The sequence below is a fragment of the Pelodiscus sinensis genome, chromosome 3, assembly GCF_049634645.1.
Source record: "Pelodiscus sinensis isolate JC-2024 chromosome 3, ASM4963464v1, whole genome shotgun sequence".
Taxonomy (NCBI): domain Eukaryota; kingdom Metazoa; phylum Chordata; order Testudines; family Trionychidae; genus Pelodiscus; species Pelodiscus sinensis.
In genome coordinates, this window is record NC_134713.1 from 145,505,952 (window position 1) to 145,528,490 (window position 22,539).

The 22,539-nt window shown below is 45.4% G+C and overlaps 1 protein-coding gene across 8 annotated transcripts in view; it reads left to right on the top strand.

Annotated features, from left to right (window-relative positions):
• HHAT (hedgehog acyltransferase) overlaps positions 1-18,497 on the top strand; it is a 361,176-nt gene extending 342,679 nt beyond the window's left edge. For all 8 annotated transcript variants that reach the window (XM_014580487.3, XM_075925124.1, XM_006136901.4 and 5 more), the window contains one exon: positions 12,912-18,497. In XM_014580487.3, the coding sequence (XP_014435973.2) occupies positions 12,912-13,003 (92 nt within the window). In that variant the 3' untranslated portion in view covers positions 13,004-18,497. The remainder of the gene's footprint in view (positions 1-12,911) is intronic.
• The last annotated feature ends 4,042 nt before the right edge of the window (positions 18,498-22,539 follow it).

Consider the following 22,539-nt stretch of genomic DNA (forward strand, 5'->3'; position numbering starts at 1 on the left):
ACAGTCCATAGGGTTTCATAATGGACATGAACATATCTAATTCTTTTTTTTAACCTAGTTATAGTTTTGGTCCTCCCAACATCCTCTGGCAAAAAGTTCCACAGGTTGTATATTGTGTGAAAGGTACTTGTGTTTGTTTTTAAACTTCCTGCTCATGAATTTCATAGGGTGACCTCTGATTCTTGTGTTATGTAATGAGGTGAATAATTTTTCCTTATTAATTTCCTTCACACCATCCATGATTTTATAGACCTGTATAGAACTCCCTGCCCCTTTAGTTGTCTCTTTTGAAACATAACGGGCTCAGCTTTTTTAATCTCTTCTCATATAGAAGTTGTTCCATACCTTTAATAATTTTTGTTGCCTTTCTCTATACCATTTCTACTTCAGCTAATTTTTGTAAACCAAAACTGCACACAATATTCAAGAAATGAATATACTATGGATTTATATAGTGGCATTATGATATTTACTGTCTTACTGTTTATTCCTTTCCTAATGGTTCCTAACATGCATTTAACCTTTTTTACTGCCACTGCACATTGAGTGCATGTTTTCAGAGAACTGACCACAATAATTCAAAGATCTCTTTACTGAGTGGTAACAGCTAATTTAGACCCCATCATTTTGTATGTACTGTGCTTTCTAATATGCATTACTTTGCATTTATTAATATTGAATTTCATCTGCCATTTTATTGCCCAGTAACCCAGTTTTGAGAAATTCCTTTGTAAATCTTCACAGTCAGCTTTGGATTTTACTATCTTGGGTAATTTTGTGCCATCAGCTAACTTGGCCACCTCACTATTTACGCCTTTGTCCATATAGTTTATGAAAATATTGGACAACACTAGTCTCAATACAGGTCTTTGGGGAACACCACTATTTGCCTTTCTCAATTCAGAAAACTGCCCATTTGTTCCTAGCCTTTGGCTATGTCTAAGCTACGGAGGTTTTCCGGGATACCGAAAAACTCTGCTGCATCTAGGGAATGCGTCTGCTTTTCTTACATTTTTTGCTGAAGAGCCACGAGGAAGATGAGCTCTTCCAAAAGAGATGGTTTTTCCAAAATTTGGCCCAGTGTAGATGGGCCAAATTTTGGACCATCCTTTTCTGACAAAACTATCAGAAAAAGGTATGCAAATTGCAGAGCGCAACCTTTTTCTAGACATAGCCTTTGTTACCTGTCTTTTAGCCTTTTACTAATCCATGAGAGGACTTTATTTTTCTTAACAGCCTTTGGTGAAGGAAAGTCCTCAGCAAAGGCTTTCTGAAAGTTTACATCACAAGAATTGCATCCCTGTCACTCTTGTCCACATGTTCAAAAATCTAGGATTTATGGTCTGATCCTGAGCCCATTGAAGTCAAGACTTCCCACTGGCTTGAATGTGCTCTCCTCTTCAGTTATTGGAAGATGGGGGTTGGGAGAGGGAGCAGTAAAAATATCTTAGTGACACACTTTGAGTGTATTGGATGCGATTTGCTACCTTCTGTAGGTACAAAGAATGTTACTGAAATTTCTGCATTCTGGCAGGAAAGGAAGCTGTAGTTTTGCAAGTTGGGAAGGAGTGTTGCCAATCCCACTCCCTGCTGTCCATAGAGAGGATGTTGTACAAATTGTAGCTAAACCTTTTTAGAGAAGCTGCAAATGAATATGGACCCCAGTTTTGAATATGGACCCCAGTTCTTCAAATGAATCCTTCCCTGTCCCTCAGTCTCTGTCTCTCACTGTCATCCAGGTGGTTATCTTGGCAAACATCTTTGTCATCGGTACCTTACTGAATTGCTGTTGCAGGACATTTTGGGTATGTCTACACTACTCCCCTAGTTCGAACTAGGGGGATAATGTAGTCATACGGAGTTGCAAATGAAGCCCGGGATTTGAATTTCCCGGGCTTCATCTGCATAAAGCCGGCCGGCGTCATTTTTAAATGCCGGCTAGGTCGGACCCCGTGCCGCACGGCTACACATGGCACGGACGAGCTAGTTTGGATTAGGCTTCCTAATCCGAACTAGCTATACACCTCGTTCCACGAGGCGTACAGCTAGTTCAGATAGTAAGCCTAATCCAAACTACCTAGTCCGTGCCGCGAGTAGCCACGCGGCACGGGGTCCGACCTAGCCGGCATTTAAAAATGGCGCCGGCCAGCTTTATGCAAATGAAGCCCGGGAAATTCAAATCCTGGGCTTCATTTGCAACTCCGTATGACTACATTACCCCCCCCAGTTCGAACTAGGGGGGTAGTGTAGACTTACCCTTTCTGTTTAGAACATACACATTTTAATTGTTTTGATTATGCAGGTCTGAATGGTATAACTCAATTCTGACAAATCTAGAGCAGCAGTCCTAGGCTGCAGTAGATATGATTAGGCAACAAAATGGCAAATGTAATTTAATGTGGATAAGTGTAAAGTAATGCACATCAGGAAAAATAACCCCAACTATAAGTACAGTATGATGGGGGCTAATTTGGCTACGGCAAATCAGGAAAGAGATCTTGGAGTTATCGTGGATAGTTCTCTGAAAACTTCCACACAGTGTGCAGCGGCGGTCAAAAAGGCAAATAGGATGGTAGGAATTTTTAAGAAAGGGATAGAAAATAAGACCCAGAATATCTTACTGCCCCTGTATAAAACTATGGTACGCCCATATCTTGAATACTGTGTACAGATGTGGTCTCCTTACCTCAAAAAAGATATTTTGGCCTTGGAAAGGGTTCAGAAAAGGGCAACTAAAATGATTAGGGGTTTGGAATGGGTCCCATATGCAGAGAGGTTAAAGCAACTGGGACTTTTCAGTTTAGAACAGAGGAGACTGAGGGGCGATATGATAGAGATATATAAAATCATGAGTGGTGTGGAGAGGGCGGATAAAGAAAAGTTATTTATTAGTTCCCATAATAGAAGAACTAGAGGACACAAAATGAAATTAACGGGTAGCAGGTTTAAAACTAACAAAAGAAAGTTCTTCTTCACACAGCGTGTAGGTAACCTGTGGAACTCCTTGCCAGAGGAGGCTGTGAAGGCTAGGACTATAACAGACTTTAAAGAGAAGCTAGATAATTTCATGGAGGTTAGGTCCATAAAAGGCTATTAGGCAGGGGATAGAAATTGTGTCCCCGGTCTCTGTTTGTCAGAGGCTGGAGAAGGATGGCAGGAGACAAATTGTTTGATCATTGTCTTCAGTCCACCCTCTCTGGGGCACCTGGTGCTGGCAACTGTCAGCAGACAGGCTATTGGGCTAGATGGACCTTTGGTCTGACCCAGTATGGCCGTTCTTGTGTTCTTATGATATACAATTTAAATATTTTAACATTTAAATTCTAGCTCAAATTTTATGTTTTCAGAAATCTGAAAGGAGACTCCATCATTTGAGATAGTTGGGGCATTTAACAAACTATGCTACTAGATTTCCCCACTGTAACTCCATTCAGTTAATTCTAGTGAAACCAGTGTAAATAGGATTAGAATGGATGCCACGTTTGATTAAATGAGACCTATAAAGAAGTCTCTGTGGTACAATTATTAGAGACCACATTTGCTAAACTAAAGCTTTGACTAAACTAAAGCTAAAGGTTTTCATAAAAGGACTCACTGGGTCCCATTCCCCCCACTGCTTCTAATCAGAAATATAGATTTCAGCAAAATCATGCCATTAGAATAATTAAGGCTAAGATTCCTCTTTTAAACTTGTTCCCTTATGAGATTTCCCTGAATCAGCCAGACAGCTGAGGGGTTAGGAAGCCTTTATCTATCTCCTAAGACTGGAAACACAATGCTTTTAATTTTCAAATAGTAGAAAATAGTCCTTTGCATAATGGTCAGGTCTGCCTTTTAGACACTGAGGAGGCATGAGGGGCAGGGAGAGAAGAGAAAAGGAGTAAGTAGGGCCAACCACAGAACAGTCACAATACTCATGTAGTTAGGAAGAGGATACTTAATGGCAAGCAGGAAAGTGGGTATTGGAAAAAAAGTTCTAAAGAAGATGAAGCTTCATCAGAGCTGTAGTGGATCAGGACAGCAATATAGTAAATTTGGGATTCACTGGTCTGGCATCCTGACAGGTCTCCTGCTCCGTCAGTGATGATAAACTACGTTCTGCTACGTGTGGTTTTGTATGCTCCCCCAGTACATCATGCCAGCTCTGTGCAGATAGCTAGCATAATAGTCTTCACGGGCGCTCCCAAAACCCACAGACTCAAAGATACAAAGGCATCCAAGTCAGGTTTATTGTCAAATGAAGTACCGTCATAGTTGTTGGTAGCCAGATGGCCTCCGAGCCCCTACGTATTTGTACCCAGGATAATGGATGCAGCTCAGTCGATAGTATGGATTTCACGATTACCCCCTAGGCCAGCCAAAGAGTTAAGTGAGGTACCCCAACATTTATAGAGAGAAATGAACAATCTATGATACACACCGTACACATCATCTTACGCATTAATGACCCATTTGGTACCTTTCCTTGTACTTTCCTCCAAAACAGTCACTGCCCCTTGTTCTGATTTCTCTCTTGTTGTTTCAAACTGTTTTATTATGTGCTCAGCTGGGTGTCCCTGTACTGTCCTGGTGGAATGTATTTGCATATCTCATGTGCCGTTAGCAGTGCTAGCAGTTCTAGTGCCGAGAGACACTGATTTGCAGGCAAACATCTGCCTTTGACAAGGCCTGTCCGTTATTCATAGTACAGACACTCCCCGAGTTGTGAACGGTTGAGTTACGACCATTTGCACTTACGACCAAATCTCCCATGGAGCGGTCGTAAAGGTGGTCCCCGAGTTACGAACACGACCCGCATGTACGAACAGCACGGTCGCATGTAACTCAATGGAGTCCGAGTTACAAACAGCTCGAGTTACAGCCAAGTGTTTGGTCCGTAACTCGTTCGTAACTCGGAGAGAGGCTGTATAACTCTTGCTTACTTTGGTTCAAACACCAGGCCCCTGCTTCAGGCTGTTTCTTTCTCCTACAAGAGCTAGCACCAGTGAGCACATGAACCGGGCTCCACAGTTGTATCAATGTGTTACGAACAGCTCTAAACAAGTTTTTATTGTTTTGGTCAAAACAGTTGAGGCCCATCAGCACTAGTCCTTGTATCAGTACAGCTGTGATAAGGTACAAGTGTGTCTAGTGTGAAGCAGGAGGAGGATCAATGAATCCCACACTGACAATTTGGACCAAAACACTGGTTCCAGGAGGGATTTTAGATTTTCACCAGCCATGTTGTATTTTAAGGCTCCACTCCTGCAAACGTATTCATTTGCTTAACCTCATGACGTCAGGGGGACTACTCATACACAACCAAGCACCTGTGTAAATGTTTGCAGGACTAGCATCTACCACTCCTCAATATCCTCTAATGTGGATTCTTCTTTGAGTGCTTGTCCATGTCGACTCCATGCTAAGTATGTGGTCTGCATGCACCGTTGTCAGATTTTTCTCTTAGTGGTATCTGTAGGGCCAGCTGTGGCATCCCCTGGAGGCCCATGAAGATGCACCAGTATAAAGGAGATTAACGGCCCTTTGTCCTTACAGTTCTTTTTTACTAGCTGTGATGGCTGCTGGAAATCCTCCTGTGCTTGTGTTTGCAATCCTTCCCTAGCAAGACCCTTCACTGGATTTCTGTCAATGTTGTTGTTTAGTTGAGTTTGTTAGTTAGGGAGTCTCCTTCATGGTCCTTGTCCCAGGGTTGGGGCATGCCCTGACCCCGAAGTTTCAGACTATGCACTCTCAGTTGCCTAAAGTGCCTTGGAAAGGCTCACATCAGGGACAAGTGCAAAATCTTCTAGGGCTTCAGGCTATGCACCTGAAAGAACGGGGATATCAGATTGAAAGCTCTGCTGATGGAAGCCAGACTCACACTTGCCTCTGAGCCATGTAGGCCAGACTCAGTGCCAAGCACACTGGCATCAGTACAAAGTGACCCTCTGAAACCATGCCCCCCTTGGCACCATTCCTCAGCCCAGCTCTGAGGAAATGCACAAGAAGCACATCAAGAGCAAGATGGAATCCATGGCAGACCATTCACTCTCCCTGCAGAGGCTTATGACTGTGGCAATGACACCACCTGCAACATCTAGTCTCAACCCAGACCCACCCCATGCTCCAGGGACTGGCCATGGTCATGGCTTGGCTCAGCTGAGATTGCCCTTTCAAGTGGCAAGGGGCCTTTTGTCTCTACAGGTGCCTCCCACCCTCCAGGACTGAATACCCACCTCCCTGTATCAGCTAAGGGCATTGGTATTGAAATGGAAGCCCACTATGGGATATCCAGTCATCCTTGTCTCAGTGGCACTCTCCATTGCTGTGCCAATCTGTAGCCTCAGGACTTTGAAACCCAGAAGGCCAGCACTGATTGCCAGTAGCTAGTGCCAGTCACATGAGACCCAGAACCCAAATCTCAACACCTCACCCACGCCCTGACAGCATTTCAGCCTAGGTGCCATTTTCTTGAGCACCACCACTTGTCATGTAAGAACGAAAGCCAGTCCCAGCACCCATTACCAGCCTTCTGCAGCCAGTCCCCCAGTCTCCCTGGAACTACTCCTGGCAACCCAGCATAGCCAGGAGGAGAAATTAGCTTCACTATTGCCATCATAGTTTCTCCTCAAAAGTGGCACTGTCACCCGACATAAGTAATGGATGTTGGGGCCAGACCATTGATGGGCCAGTGGCCTCCAGAACTGCAGCCAATGCAGGGCAGTGCAGGAACCCATGGGCGATGACAGGACCATTCTCTCACCCTCTGTCCATGGTGGTCTCTGAGGCTATGTCTACACTGCCATTTTTTTTCGGCAGAAGATATGCAAATTGTGCTCTCATTTGTATATCTTCTGCCGATCCTTTTTGCGGAAGAGGTTTTGCCGATAAAAAGCCCTGTGTAGATGTGGCCATTTGTCAAAAAAAAAAAAACTTTTTTGCAAGATCCTGTAAACCTCATTTTTTGAGGCATAAGGGCTCTTGCAAAAAAGGGTTTTTTCCCGACAAATGGCCACATCTACATGGGGCTTTTTATCGCAAAAACCTCTTCCGCAAAAAGGATTGGCAGAAGATATGCAAATGAGAGCACAATTTGCATATCTTCTGCCGAAAAAAACAGCCGTGTAGACATAGCCTGAGAGGTGGACTGTGGCCCTTCCCCGAGCAATCCTGAAGCTGGGCTCAGACTCTGATGATGGTATCAAAACTCCAAGGCTACGTCTACACTAGCATGATTTTCTGAAAATGCTTTTAACAGAAAAGTTTTCCGTTAAAAGCATTTTCGGAAAAGCACGTCTAGATTGGCAGGATGCTTTTCCGCAAAAGCACTTTTTGTGGAAAAGCTTCCGTGGCCAATCTAGACGCAGTTTTCTGCAAAAAAGCTGCGATCGCCATTTTTGGGATCGGGGCTTTTTTGCAGAAAAGAGTACTGTGCTGTTTACTCTGGCCCTCTTGCACAAATGATTTGCGCAAGAGGGCTTTTGCCCCAATGGGAGCAGCACAGTATTTCCGCAAGAACACTGATGATCTTACATGAGATCGTCAGTGTTCTTGCGGAAATTCAAACAGCCAGTGTAGACAGCTGGCAAGTTTTTCTGTAAAATCATCTGATTTTGCGGAAAAACTTGCCAGTCTGGACACAGCCCTCCAGTACCTCTCTCAGAAATTGCGCCAGGAGAAGCAGAGCATCCAACCCCATCCACATCGGTGGTATCCTCATCCTCAAGACAAGCCATGCACATTTCCCACTAACTCCTTGCCTTCAGATTATTTTAGAACTCACTAGGAGCTCCTCCAGAGGATGACAATTAATCTAGACCTAGAGGCAGAGGAAGAGCCCATATATGCCCTCTTTGTTATTCTGGTGGCTCTGCTGGAGCATGAAGTGTTGGTTAAGATGGTAAATACACCAGACTCATTCCTCTCTGCTCCCAACATCTAAAAGAGCAGCAAAGAAATACTACGTTCCTGCCAAGGGATTTGAATATATGTTTTCAGAAACTCCCTCAGAATTATTCATGATTTCCACCGCTAATAGGCAAGATAGCTAAGGGCAGAAGTGCTATACGAAAAAATAAGGAGACTAAATGCCTACATCTTTTTGGTAGAAAGGTTTATTTAACTTCTACCCTTCAATTTCATATCACAGACCAGGGTGAAGGAGATAAATTTTAACATTTGGGACTCCATGGGTAAATTTAAGAACTCCCTGCCTCCAGAATCATGGCAGGAATTCAGGGCCATCATGGAAGAAGGAACAATCATGGCCACATTGTTTCAGACAACATCAGATTTGGCAGCCAGAACAATAGCATTGGCGGTTGCTATTAGATGTGGTTTGTACCTGCAGTCCTCAGGTCTGTATGAGGAAGTTCAGCAGCGGGTTCAGGATCTCCCATTTAAGGGAGCTTCATCTTTCTTGGAGCAGACAGACACCAAACTGCTTGGCCTTAAAGACGCTAGGGCCGTGCTACACTCTGCCAGCATCAAGGAAACACTTGAGGCTATAATGACCCCTCATGTTTTTAGAACCATCCAGGAACAAACCCAGAAAGGAAAAAAGAAAAGTCATAGGTGTCACCAGGATTAGTCATCCTCCACCTTCCCAAAAACCATTGCCTGAGAGGAGGATGAAGGTCTTTTAATAGCATGCTCAGGGGCAGTTTACAAATCTCCCTCCCAGATCAACAGCTCTCACTTTGAACCCTTTCCCAGAGCTCTCTGCTTGGGTGTCAATTGCATTGGACCACTGGCTACTCAGTACTAGGGGTGCACCCAGCAGTTTGTCTTCACCACACACCCCTTTTATCCCTCTTCAGGGACCCTTATGCTCATCCAGGAGGTGCAAACTTGCTTATGGGCAAGCGCTGTGGAAACAGTCCCTATAGAGCAGCACTTCTGGCTCTGCTTCACTTCACTTCTTCCCCACGAGGCGGATCTGGCGTTGGAGGCTCATGGCTCCTCTCCTTCCCTCCCCCAAAGAAAGCCAGCGCTGGCATTCCACTTTGTAGCGGGGGGCGTGAAGCTAGAGTGCCAGTGCAGACTTCCTGCTGCAGGAAGAGGGGAGGAGCTGAGCTCAAGCCATGGGCCACCTGGAAGATGGCTCAGGGACCACTAGTAATCCACGGAATGTGATCCAATGTAATGTCCCTCCATACCAGAAGGAAAGGGTGAAGTCTAGCGGAAAACAGGTGGGCAGGAACTTGGGAGGCCGGTGTGCTGTCTTCAGACGTGGTCTCAAAAGGTGCACCTGGCCTGTGGTTTAGACTGGCTGGTTAACTGCTGGCAAGACTGAGGATGGCAGCCCGGTTTCCTTTTGGAGGATTTCAGGTGGGAATGAGCCATATCCTGACATGGCTAGTGGCCCTTCAGTTGAGAAGTCTGAGGTTTAAATTTCTTCTGCTTAACCCTGGGGTTTATAAACCCAGAGTTTTCAGTGTTATACGGGAGCTCATGGAACTTCCAGAAGACTGGAAAAGGGCAAATATTGTGCCCATCTATAAAAAGGGGAATAAGAACAACCCAGGAAACTACAGACCGGTCAGTTTAACGTCTGTCCCAGGGAAGATAATGGAGCAGGTAATTAAGGAAATCATATGCAAACACTTGGAAGGTAATAAAGTGATAGGGAATAGCCAGCATGGGTTTGTGAAGAACAAGTCATGCCAAACTAATCTGATAGCTTTCTTTGATAGGATAATGAGCCTTGTGGATAAGGGAGAAGCGGTAGATGTCATATACCTAGACTTTAGTAAGGCATTTGATACGGTCTCGCATGATATTCTTATTGATAAACTAGGCAAATATAACTTAGATAGGGCACGATAAGGTGGGTGCATAATTGGCTGGATAACCGTAGTCAGAGAGTTGTTGTTAACGGTGCTAAATCCTGCTGGAAAGGGATAACAAGTGGAGTTCCGCAAGGGTCAGTTTTGGGACCCGTATTGTTCAATATCTTCATCAATGATGTAGATATTGGGATAGAGAGTACGCTTATTAAGTTTGCAGATGATACCAAACTGGGTGGGGTTGCAACTTCTTTGGAGGATAGGGACATAATTCAAAATGACCTTAGCAAGTTAGAGAAATGGTCAGAGGTAAACAGGATGAAGTTTAATAAAGAGAAATGCAAAGTGCTCCACTTAGGAAGGAACAATCAGTTCCATACATACAAAATAGGAAGCGACTGTCTAGGAAGGAGCATGGCAGAAAGGGATCTAGGGGTCATAGTGAATATGAGTCAACAGTATGATGCTGTTGCAAAAAAAGCAAATATGATTCTAGGTTGTATCAATAGGTGTGTTGTAAGCAAAACTCATGAAGTCATTCTGCCGCTCTACTCTGCACTGGTTAGGCCTCAGCTGGAGTACTGTGTCCAGTTGTGGGCGCCACATTTCAAGAAAGATGTGGAGAAATTGGAAAGGGTACAGAGAAGAGCGACAAGAATGATTAAAGGTCTAGAGAACATGACCTATGAAGCCAGGCTTCATGAACTGGGCTTGTTTAGTTTGGAAAAAAGAAGATTAAGGGGGGACATGATAGCAGTTTTCAAATATCTAAAAGGGTGTCACAAGGAGGAAGGAGAAAATTTGTTCCTCTTGGTTTCTGAGGACAGGACAAGGAGTAATGGGCTTAAAGTGCAGCAAGGGAGGTTTAGATTGGACATTAGGAAAAAATTCCTAACTGCGAGGGTGGTCAAATATTGGAATAAATTGCCAAAGGAGGTGGTGGAATCTCCCTCTCTGGAGATATTTAAGAACAGGTTAGATAGACATCTGTCAGGGATGGTGTAGACGGAGCTTGGTCCTGCCTTGAGGGCGGGGGGCTGGACTCGAAGACCTCTCGAGGTCCCTTCCAGTCCTATGATTCTATGATTCTATGATTTGCTCTGCAAACAGGTGCCCGCATCAAAGGGCAGGTCTTGAATGGACTTCTGTACCTCCAGAGACAGCCCCAAAAGGAGGAGCCTTGCTGCTCGTTGCACGGAGATGGCAGATGCCATGGAGCGAGCCTGCTGTAGCTGAAGTCTCCTGTAGTGCCACCAGGGCCATTGAATACCCTACTTCTACCAGGGCCTTAAACTCCCTTTGAGGACCCTCTGGCAGGGAGGATTCAACCTTGTCAATGCCTGCCACCTAATGACCTTGTGTCAGGCAAACAATGCCTGGTGGTTTGCCACCCTCAGCTGAAAGCTGACTGATGAATAAATTTTCCTGCCAAACAAATCTAGGCACCCAGCTTTCCAAGGCCCCTCTGTCTTCTCCCACGATGTCACACCTTGGGTCATGAGGAATCTGGAACAACTCTACCCTTAGACCCAAGATCCTCTCCCACAGTGGGATTTAAACTTGATCTTGGTGTGCCTCACAGGACCACCATTCAAGCCCCTATGGTCATGTGCCCTATGTCATTACTTTCAAAGTAGCCTTCCTGGCTGCTCATATCAGCTAGAAGCATGTCTGCCGTCTGAGCCCTGACATTAGAACCTCCATATACCCAGTTCTTCAAGGACAAGGTCCTGTTGCAGCCTCATCCACCCTTCCTTCTTAAGACAGTCTTTGCCTTCCATGTGGACCAGGATATTTTTTGCTGGTCTGTTATCCCAAGCTTCATGAGACGTCTCCATGCATTGGATGTTTGGAGAGTATTGGTACTTAACCTAGAAAGTGTGAGGCCCTTCCGCAAGTCAACTTAGCTCTTTGTGGCCTACTCAGGGTGAGGGAAGGGTTCCCTGATTTCCTCTCATAGACACTCAAAACGGAACATTTCCTGCATCTGTATGTGCTACAAGTTGGCAGGGACTCAGGCCCCACTCTATCAGGACTCAGGCTTTATCGCGCCTATCTCATACATGTCCCAATCCAGGGACAGCTGTTGAGCAGTACCATGGTCATCAGTGCACACCTTCACGTCTCACTATTATGGGGTAGAGAGTTGAAGAGTATTTATTTTGTATTCCCTAAAAAATCAAATTAAAAATGTAGATGCAGGTGTTGAAATAAAGACCCTGCTTTGCTTGTTCCAGGCTACTATGAAATTCTCTAATACGCACCCATGTAAATCCAGAGTAACTCCAGGGAGTGGAATGAAATGACTCTAGTGCTTCCTGCAAATGTAGGGGGCACCATCCATCTGGTGCAGTGGAGGGGACCTCTTGTTTTGTGAGCTGTCTTGTTACAGTATCATTTAGCATATAGTGAAAGTTGTTATTGGGAAACTTTATGATGAGATGAGATTGGAGAACATTATGATAAGTTCCCACTATAGATATAAAATATAGAAACTGAAGGAGCCACATTCTGCTGCCACTTACACCCATGTAAATCCAGAGTAATTGCATTCCACTCTCTGGAGTCACTCTGGATTTACATGGGTGCGTATAAGAGAATTTCAAAGTAGCCTGGAACAAGCAAAAGGCCTTTCAAGCAGGGTCTGTATTTCAACACCTGCATCTACATTTTTAGTTTGATTTATTCCTGGCAGAGAATGTGTGCACACACTTTGGAAGGCCATATCTTCACCCTCAGCAATGGGCAACTGAAGCAAGACTTGTTCTTTTTTTCTCCACCCTTATATCCTCTATCTTTTCTTCTCGCCGCCCCCTTCCCACCCCCCACCATCTGAGTGAGAACAGAAGTACAGCAGGACAGGATGATCCCTTGAATGTACACTTTAACACCTATTTTTGGTATGTAAAAATAGTTGCATTCTGAGGAGGAAGTCACAGACTCTGTTGTAGTGGAGTGAAAGTCTATTGGGGATGGGGATTTAAATCCTGTGGCTTGGCTCTACCTCTGATATTAAATGTTTAACACAAATATCTGTGTTAACCCATCACACTTTCAATCCAGCAACATGTTTTCTTGATACTGTCTTCTTGCCATAATCATTAATTAGATTAATTGCTCTGATATCTTTCTTTTTATTCATAGGCTGGCCTTGGGCAACCCTATCTGTCTTTGGATTCCTGTACTGCTACTCTCATGTTGGAATTGAATGGGATCACACACATTGTGCAGATTAGCACAGACTTATTCAAAGTTATGCCATCATGACCTGTGAACTAAGAAAGAAGAGGAAAAGATTCATACAGTTAATACACACGTTCTGATTTCTCTTCATTGGATATACATGAAATTTTCTCTGCAGGAAAATGTCATAGCAAATATACTTTGTCAACCTATTTAAAAATCTAGAAGCCAGTTTACAGATAATCACTTGAACTATAAACACTGGTTTCTTTAAGTATTTTTGTTGTCTTTACTTAGACACTGTTTTTACATCAGAATTATTTGAAACTGTATGTACATGTTGAATATTTTGATATATGTACTTCACATTCTTGGATTTCTGTCTAGCAGGAAAAGAGATATTTTTTTTTGTCCTTTTCCTATTTTTTTCTAGTCTGGATTAAATTTAAATTCTTTACAAATGAAAGAATGCCTCCTGTTCTTCTGTTGCACAAATCAGAAAACCAAAATTCAACCCAACTTACCCTTTATACATTATGGCTACGGCTACACTATGTGCTTTGCTGGAAGAGGCAAAGCAATGAAGTGTAGATTAGCATTTTCTCATGCTTCATTTGCATAATCTTTTACAATCCATTTTTGCGCACGAGGTTTTTGCGTAAAAACAAGCAGTGTGGACGTTTCCTTTTTGTGCCAAACCCCCTTTTTGTGCAAGATCCTTATGCCTCTCTCCAGGAGGCTGACATCTTGCAGAAAAGGATTTTTGTGCAAAAAGGAAACGTCCACACTGCTTGTTTTTGTGCAAAAACAGACCGGAAGATATTATGAAAATGAAGCGCAAGAAAATGCTAATCCGTGCTTCATTTGCATTGACTCTTCCGGCACAGTGGGTAGCGTAGCCATAGCCTATATCTCAGAATCATACCCAGATATTGAAAGTGCCTCTGTAAACACGGACAAAGAAATAAAAGATGTTGCTTTTTTTAGCCATTTAGATTCCAGCCGCAGCTTGGGCCTCAAGTTGCCCTCCACTGCTTTAGCGAGTCATTTAATATCTTTGTACCTCTAGTCCCCACTGCAAAAAAATGGGATAGTAAATTTCTCACATGGTGCTGTGAGAATAAATTCATTAATGTTTGTGAGGTATTATTGTGGTGTCGGTTTAAATATCTAGCCAGGGTCAAAATCTTTTTTCTCAGAATTCAGTTATTTTCTTTGCAATCAGTTTTACGTTGGATAGCTGGAAATACAAAGTATCCTAAGGGCCATTTGACCAATAAGACATACATTGTCTGTCTAATATATATGGTAGTCTATTGTCAGTGTCACTACAACCACTTCCAAAAAATTATGCCTTGAAGGTGGGATTTTTCATTGGCCTAGCTATTGGAGCAGAGTTAAACCAGAGCTGAGAGCTTTTGAAAAATCTCACTCTTAACCCTTTGTAGTGAATCCTAAAGAGAACATCCATGCTGTGTAGATTGGGATTTCATTGATCCGATGTAGAATGTTCAGTAACTTGTATTCATGCATAACATATCTTACACTCAGATGGAAATGTCTAGCACCGATGGATGACCTGTTAAGACAATGCTTCATTCCAGAGCAGTATCAGTCTATGCAGTGTATGTTCTAGTGCTTTGTATTGTCTAGTTTAGTTGTAAATCCTTTTCTGTTTAATAAGAAAACTCAGTCTTTAAGCAAGGCTGATGTGACATGCAGAATATTGTTTTGCTATATAAAAAGAATAATGTTTTTGTTTATGCTGTGCTAAAAGCCATGGAGAATTTTATGAAAATTTTTAACCACAGGAAAGATTAGATCTGCTGCTCATGTACCATACTTTCATTCCGAAATTCTTACTGCTTCTTTATGTTTAATGGAATGTGCAAATGCCAGCAGTTTAATAATCTGAAATACAGCTTACATTTTGCTTTAGGAACTAGTTATCAAACTTCCTTCTAATTTAATGTTATTTTTGCATGTTAGTGAGAGGGATCCTTTGAATGGATTGTGGACCCACTTACATACACCATGTTAGCCTTCCCTGAAGAAAGATCAAGAGGTCTCCAACCAAATTTTTCCTGACCTCTTGGGCTACGTCTACACTGCAGGCTTCTTGCACAAGAATTGGCATTCTTGCACAAAACTTTGCAGAGCATCTACACTGCATGTGCGTTCTTGCACAAGTAAATTTACAGTAAAGCGTCGGAACAGTGGGCTTCTTGCGCAAGAGTTATTCCTCTCCCCATGAGGAATAAGCCCTCTTGCGCAAGAAGGCAGTGTGGACAGGCAACAGGGGTTTCTTGCGCAAGAAGCCCCTGTGGTTAAAATGGACATCAGAGCTTTCTTGTGTAAGAGAGCATCCACACTGCCATGGATCATAGAATCATAGAACCATAGAGCTGGAAGAGACCTCAGAAGATCATCAAGTCCAGCCCCCTGCTCTAGGCAGGACCAATCCCAACTAAATCAACCTGGCCAGGGCTTTGTCAAGCCGAGACTTAAAAACCTCTGGGGATGGAGACTCCACTACTTCCCTAGGTAACCCATTCCAGTGCTTCACCACTCTCCTAGTGAAATAGTTTTTCCTAATATCCAACCTGGACCTCTCCCACCACAACTTGAGACCACTGCTCCTTGTTCTGCCATCTGTCACTACTGAGAACAGCCTCTCTCCATCCTCTTTGGAACCTCCCTTCAGGAAGTTGAAGGCTGCTATCAAATCCCCCCTCACTCTTCACTTCTGCAGACTAAACAGACCCATCAGATCTCTGAGGGAGTCAAAATCTGCTTTTCTGAAGTCCAAGGTGTATATTTTACTACTCTCTTTTCTTTCTTTGGTCAGGATCCTGAAATCTACCATCTCATGATCACTGCTTCCCAGGTTGTCACCCACCTCTACGTCCCCTTTTAGTTCCTCCCTGTTTGTGAGCAGAAGGTCAAGCTGCACACGACCCCTGGTCGGATCCTTCAGCACTCGTGTCAAGAAGTTATCCCCAACATTCTCCAAAAACTTCCTGGATTGCCTGTGTACTGCCGTATTGGTTTCCCAACAGATGTCAGGGTGATTAAAGTCCCCCACGAGAACCAGGGCCTGCGATCTGGAAGCTTCGCTCAGTTGTCCGAAGAAAGCCTCATCTACCTCATCCACCTGATTCGGTGGACCGTAGCAGACACCACCAACAACATCACTGCTGTTGTTTGCTCCTTTAAACTTAACCCATAGACTCTCAATAGGTTTTTCTCCCTCTTTATACTGGAGTTCAGAGCAATCATAGTGCTCTCTTACATATAGTGAACTCCTCCTCCTTTTCTCCCCTGCCTGTTCTTCCTGAACAGTCTATACCCTTCCATGACAGCGCTCCAGTCATGCGAGTCATCCCACCAAATCTCTGTTATCCCAATTAAATCATATTTCTTGGACTGGGACAGAGCCTCCAGTTCTTCCTGTTTGTTGCCCAGGCTTCTCGCATTAGTGTACTAACACTTCAGGTAACCAGTTGATTACCCTATCTTCTCCATTCGAAACAGAGGTCCTCCTTTCTTGCTTCTTCCTCTCTGCATTTCTTCCCGGTATCCAATTTTCCAACTCCCCTCAGGGTTTTGGTCACCGTCCCCCGACTAACCTAATTTAAAGCCCTCCTCACTAGGTTTGCAAGCCTGCCCGCGAAGATGCTCCTTCCTCTCTTCGTTAGGTGGATCCCATCTCTTCCTAACAATCCTTGTGCCCGGAACAGAGTCCCACGGTCAAAGAAACCAAAGCCCTCTCTGCGACACCACCTATGCAACCACGCATTTACGTTCTCAATTCGACGATCCCTGCCCAGTCCTTTCCCTTCAACAGAGAGGATGGACGAGAACACCATTTGTGCTCCGAATTCTTAGATCCTTCTTCCCAGTGCTACATAATCCGTAGTAACCCGCTCAAGGTCATTCTTGGCCGTATCGTTAGTTCCCACGTGGAGAAGCAGGAAGGGCTAGCAATCCGAAGGTTTGATCAGTTTGGTAAGCCTCTCAGTCACATCCTGAATGCGAGCTTCCGGTAAGCAGCACACCTCTCGAGATTCCAGGTCTGGACGGCAGATGGATGGCTCAGTCCCTTTTAGGAGGGAGTTCCCGACCACCACCACCCGTCATTTTCTTTTGAAGGTGGTGGCCGTGGAACCTCTGTCCCTAGGACTACGTATCCCATGCCTTCCAGTAGATGGTGTTCCCTTCTGGTTTCTTCCTTGTGAGGTCCCTTCCAAAGCATTCACCACTGCAGAGCCTGTGGAGAGAGCCTGAAAGCGATTACTTACCTCTATAGCATTGGGAGATTCCTATGCTGGCCTTTTTCCCCTTCTAGAATTTACATGCTGCCAGTTCTCTTCTTGGTCATGTACTGCCCTCTCTGGCTCTTACGCCTGCCATGCTTGAAGGATTAAACACTGCTTTCTATTGAGGAAGTCTTCATCCTCTCTGATCGAGCATAGGATCGACACTTGGGCCTCCAGTCCTCTAATTTTTTCTTCCAAAATGTCAACCAGCTTGCACTTCGTGCAGATGAAATCCGTTCTTTCTTCCAGGAGGAAGACAAACATGGCACACGCCATGCAGGTAACAACAGCAGAGCCATCACCATCCATCGCTGCTGTCCTGGAGAAGGGATTTAAAAAGAAAGGCAAGAGAACCTCGCCCCCTTCCCAACTCCCTCTCTAAACTCCCTGTTAGCACTCACCTGTTTGCAAGCTCCTTGGTCACTTGCCCACTGCCTTATAAAGTCCCTCCCCCTACCAAGGCTCAGCCAATCAGCAGAGGCTTCTAGAATTCAACATTTAATTAGAAGCCAATAGTTTCCACCTGCCAATCACAGCACACACTCCATGAAGGGGAGGAGGAGGGCAAAGGGGAAGTTTAAAAAAAAAAGCCTCACTCCAAACACGGGAAAAAAACAAACAAAAACAAAAAAAGAACACACACCAACCCTCACTCACAAACACAAGCTCAGCACACAGCAAGAAAGCCCCAAACACAACACACACTTCCCTCAAGAGTCCTGTATCTGCTTCTCCTCTACCTGGAGAACTCCCTCTCTAAAGCCTCACTCAAAAACACAGAGAAGGAAAAAAAATGCTCTTATGTACAAGCACATGGCAGTGTGGACATGCTCTAGCACAAGATCTCTTGTGCAAATCAGTTCTTGCACAAGAAGCCTGCAGTGTAGACGTAGCCTTGAGGTATTATTTCAGTTTGCCTTATAGGCAGAGGTTTGAGTTACTTTGTAACAAAACTTCTTATAACTTAATGAAATTGTCACTTATTCCTGCCCTATAGTATCTTGACATTATAATTTCCTAGATAATGATATGACTTTGTCTTTCCTCTGTAGTAATTGCTTTGTGGAATTCTTGTATGCTTGAGGAATTCTGCCAAGACTTTCTACCTGAGCTCCTTGTCTCTTGAGCTGAAAATTATTATGTAGTGTGGGTCAGTAATCTACAGGGAAGCCTGAAGAGTTCTTAGACAATATCTCTTCTGCGTAAACAATAAATAAGGTTTTCTTCAGCACCAATCTCTCAGAGGCTTCATTTCTTATTTTAGAAATTCTTATAACCAGGCTAAATCAAGGAACGTAATTAAGATATGTGAGAGTTCCCATGTCTCCCATATGTCACACACCAACATACAAGGCATCAGAATCTTGGACTAAACTCATGAATGTATTGATAGGATTCTAAGCTCTGTGCCTTAGGGCAATGTCCGTGACCATCTGTAGTGGAGGTTCTAGGAGTTTGGCTCAAAGACTAATAGTGGATGCATTGGCCTTTTCTGGTCCCAAGTGCATCCCTTCACTCATACCCATGTGCTACCACCAGCAGGACTGAGGAGTTCAAGTGCATCACAAGTGGCAGCATCAGGTACCATTTTACAAACAATGTATTTATACAATTCCTAGAGGAGAGGATGCTACACAGATGTTTGGCACCACAGACCAAGGTAAACACACTAGTTAGCAAGCAGAAAATTGATCATGCAAACCAGAGAAATATATAGATGAGGGGAATATTTATTCTCTGGCCCAGAAATTAGTGAATGTACAGAGCTAGGAAACCACTCAGGAGGAGAAGAATTCCTCCAAATTCCCCAAATAACACTGTGACAGGTTTGGTCATTTGATGTGCTGAAATACCACTGAGCCTTCCTGCCCTCAACTCTGTCCTAGTGAGCTAGGCCATCAGGCCTCCTCCAGCAGTGAGACAGAAATATGGTCACAGCCCTCTGCAGTATAATACAGATGCTGAGATCAGATCAGCTGTGGGATTGCTCAGCCAAAGGGACCTGCCTCAGCATCCAAATGCACAGCCTCAATGGTACCTGAACCCCAGATAATTCTGTCTTACTCTGTATACAATTTTATACAAGGTTAGCTTGTGTTGTTTGTCCTATTTCTCAGAGGAAAGAGAGAAAAAGAGATACACAGTTGCTCCCTCTCTCCCCCTGACCGCCGTGACAATTATTAACACTGGGTTTATTAATCAATAAATTGATATTATTAAGTGTTCATACGAGACATCAGACAGAACAAAGTAGGTTGCTAAATAAAATAGAACAACATGCAAGCTAACCTGAATACAATAACTTGGTCTAATAAGCGTCTTTCACAAACTGGAAACCCTTCCAGTCTGCCCTGAATCTTTTCCCTAGTTCAGTTTTTTTTAGTTTCCAGCTATCATCTTGCGTGGGGTAGACAGTGGGAACTGATAACTGGATTACCTCACTCCTCACCTTTAAATAGGATTTGCATAAGGTAGGAGTCCATTGTTTCAATTTGACCCCCTCACAGCTACTAATGGAAGGTTACTTGGTTTAAGATGGATTCCAGTATCAGCTGACATATTCTCCATGCTTCACAGGTTGACCCATGTGTCTTCAGGAAGTCCAAGTTTCACTGTCTCTTTGCTAATGGGCCATTATAATCTTGAAGTACCGTTAATGGCCCGCACTTAGCATGACACCAGTTACATAGATTTATCTCCATATTCCTAACTTAATCTACAAAGATGATACATGAACTCAAATGGGAAAATCATATTCAGTAAATTATAACTTCTCCAGTGATATCATACACAGAGACTTAGGGTATGTCTACACTACAGCGCTATTTCGAATTGACTTATTTCGAAATAAGCTAAATCGAAATAACACATCTAGACACAAAAACTAATTCGAAATAGCATTTTTCTAATTCAAAATAGCGCGTCCACATTGAGTGGACCCTGAATCGAAGGTAAGGCTGGCCGGAACCAGTGCCCAAAGGGCTTCAGGGTCGGACTTAGTGTGTGGGGCTGCTGCCTCAGGCTAGCAGAGGGCTGTGCTTAAAGGGACCCGACTCCACATCCCAGACAGACAGTTCTCTGGTTTCTCTGCTTGCTGATCTACCTCGCTGCAGGACAGCAAAGCATTTGTGTCTTGGGGTGTGTCTAGACTGCAGGCTTCTTTCGAAAGATGCTCTTTCGAAAGCATCTTTCGAAAGAGCATCTTTCGAAAGATCGTGTCTAGACAGCAGGCGGATCTTTCGATAGAGGAAATCCGCTTTTTCGAAAGAGAGCACCCAGCGAGTCTGGATGCTCTCTTTCGAAGACGGCCTCTTTACATTGAAGAACGCCTTCCTTCGAAAGAGGAACTTTCGAAGGAAGGCGTTCTTCCTCGTGAAACGAGGTTTACCGCCGTCGAAAGAAAAGCCGCGTTCTTTCGAAATAATTTCGAAAGAACGCGGCTTGAGTCTGGATGCAGGGGAAGTTCTTTCGAAAAAAGGTTACTTTTTTCGAAAGAACCCCTGAGTGTGGACACAGCCTTGGAGTGCTCTGCTTGCCCTCACTCGGGACACCACGGCACTCTGCAACATGGAACCAGACCTGTCCCTGGGCATGCCACTGCATCTCGTGGGGGCGTTGCCATCAGTCCAGCTGCACTTGCTGCAGGCTGCCATCTGGGAGGTCCATTCGGGGGCTGTCAGGATCCAGGAGGCCTGTGGGAGAGTGTCCACCCTGAGGAGCCCTCAGAACCACCCTGGTCTGCCCCATTGGGAGCTTGAGCCCCATTCCTCCCTCTCGTCCTTCCACTTACCCTTCCCTACCCAGCCCTTCCTGATACCAAATAAAATAAACATATTTTCAAAAATAGAAACTGGGTTTATTTAACACAACTGGGGAGGGGGAATGAAACTCTGGGGAGATGGGTGAAAGGAGGCTGGAGAGGGCAGGAGAAAGGGTGGGAGAGGGGAGGGGGAAAACTGGGAGGAGGGAGCTGGAAGGGGGAAGCAAGGGGAAGAAGGGGGAGGGGAAGATCAGCGCTCAGGGCTGGGGGTCTCGCCGGGCCAACCGCCTCCCAGCACGACAGGGGTGGGAGCCTTGGCATCCCCAGGGGGATGAGGAGGTGGGTGCGGAGGTTGAGGTAGGGGGTGTGGACATTGAGGAGGAGGGTGTGGAGGTTGAGGAGGAAGAGGTGGGAGGGGGCAGGCATGGGAGGAGGGACAGTAGTTTGGGGGGCAGCAGGCACAGGACCGGCATGGGGCAGCATGTTCTGCAGCAGTGCCTACAGGTTATAGTTCATTACTTGGTCCTCTGCAAGCTGCTCCCAGAGGAGCTGCAGGTCCTCCAGCATCCAGGCCTGGATGGTGCGGTGCAGGGCTCGCAGGGCCGCCAGGTGCTGGTCCCAGTACTCCTGCTGCATGCTGGTGGAGGCCGCGGGTGCGGGAGCATGTCCCGGGTTGGGTGGTGCGCCCTGCACAAGCAGCTGGTGCAGCTGTAGAGAAAGAAGAGAAGTGGTCAGTTCTCCCTGGGGTCACAGTGGCTGATGACCAGCCCCCACCCCCATCCTCCTGCTGCAGAACATGTGAGGGCGACCATGCCCTGCACCGTCAGAGCTGCTATGCTTGCACAGAGGCCATGGTCAGGATGTCTGGCTCTCCCCAGGAATGGGAGCTGCCCCAAGACCACACCCATGCCCCTGTGCCATGTATAGTGTGGCCGGGGTGGAAGGGAGATGTCCCCTGCCTCTGTGTAGAAGGGAGAGCGTCCTGCTGGGTCCTACCCCGGGGTTGGGAGCGTGTCAGGTCTCTTCACACACACATGTGCCTATTGGGCCATGGCCCCTGGGTGTCACGCAGTTGGAGCCACCTGCCCCAGGGTGCTCTCACGTGCACAGGTGGCTCCGTGATCCATGGGACGCATGGCCCATACACGCGGTCCTTAGTCTCCCTCTCTGCCTCCCCCCCGGGTAGGGGACAGTGCTGATACTTACCTGGTATGGCCTCCCTGGACAACCCTGGTGCCAGGACAGCTGGCGGTGGCCCCTCTGGTGTGCCCGGGACAGGGTGCTCTGGTCCTGGCTTGCTGCCTCCTGGGCTGGCACAGACCACCCCACCCCCCAGGAGTTGATCGAGGGTGGGGAAGTAGCGGCAGGTGTCAGCCCCTGCTGCGGCACCACCACTGGTGGCCCTGGCATACGCCTGCTGCAGCTCTTTCACCTTCAGGTGCACCTGCTCTTGGGTGTGCCTTTGGCCTTTCCTGGCCCTGGTGGCCACTATGCAGCTGTAGACGGCCGC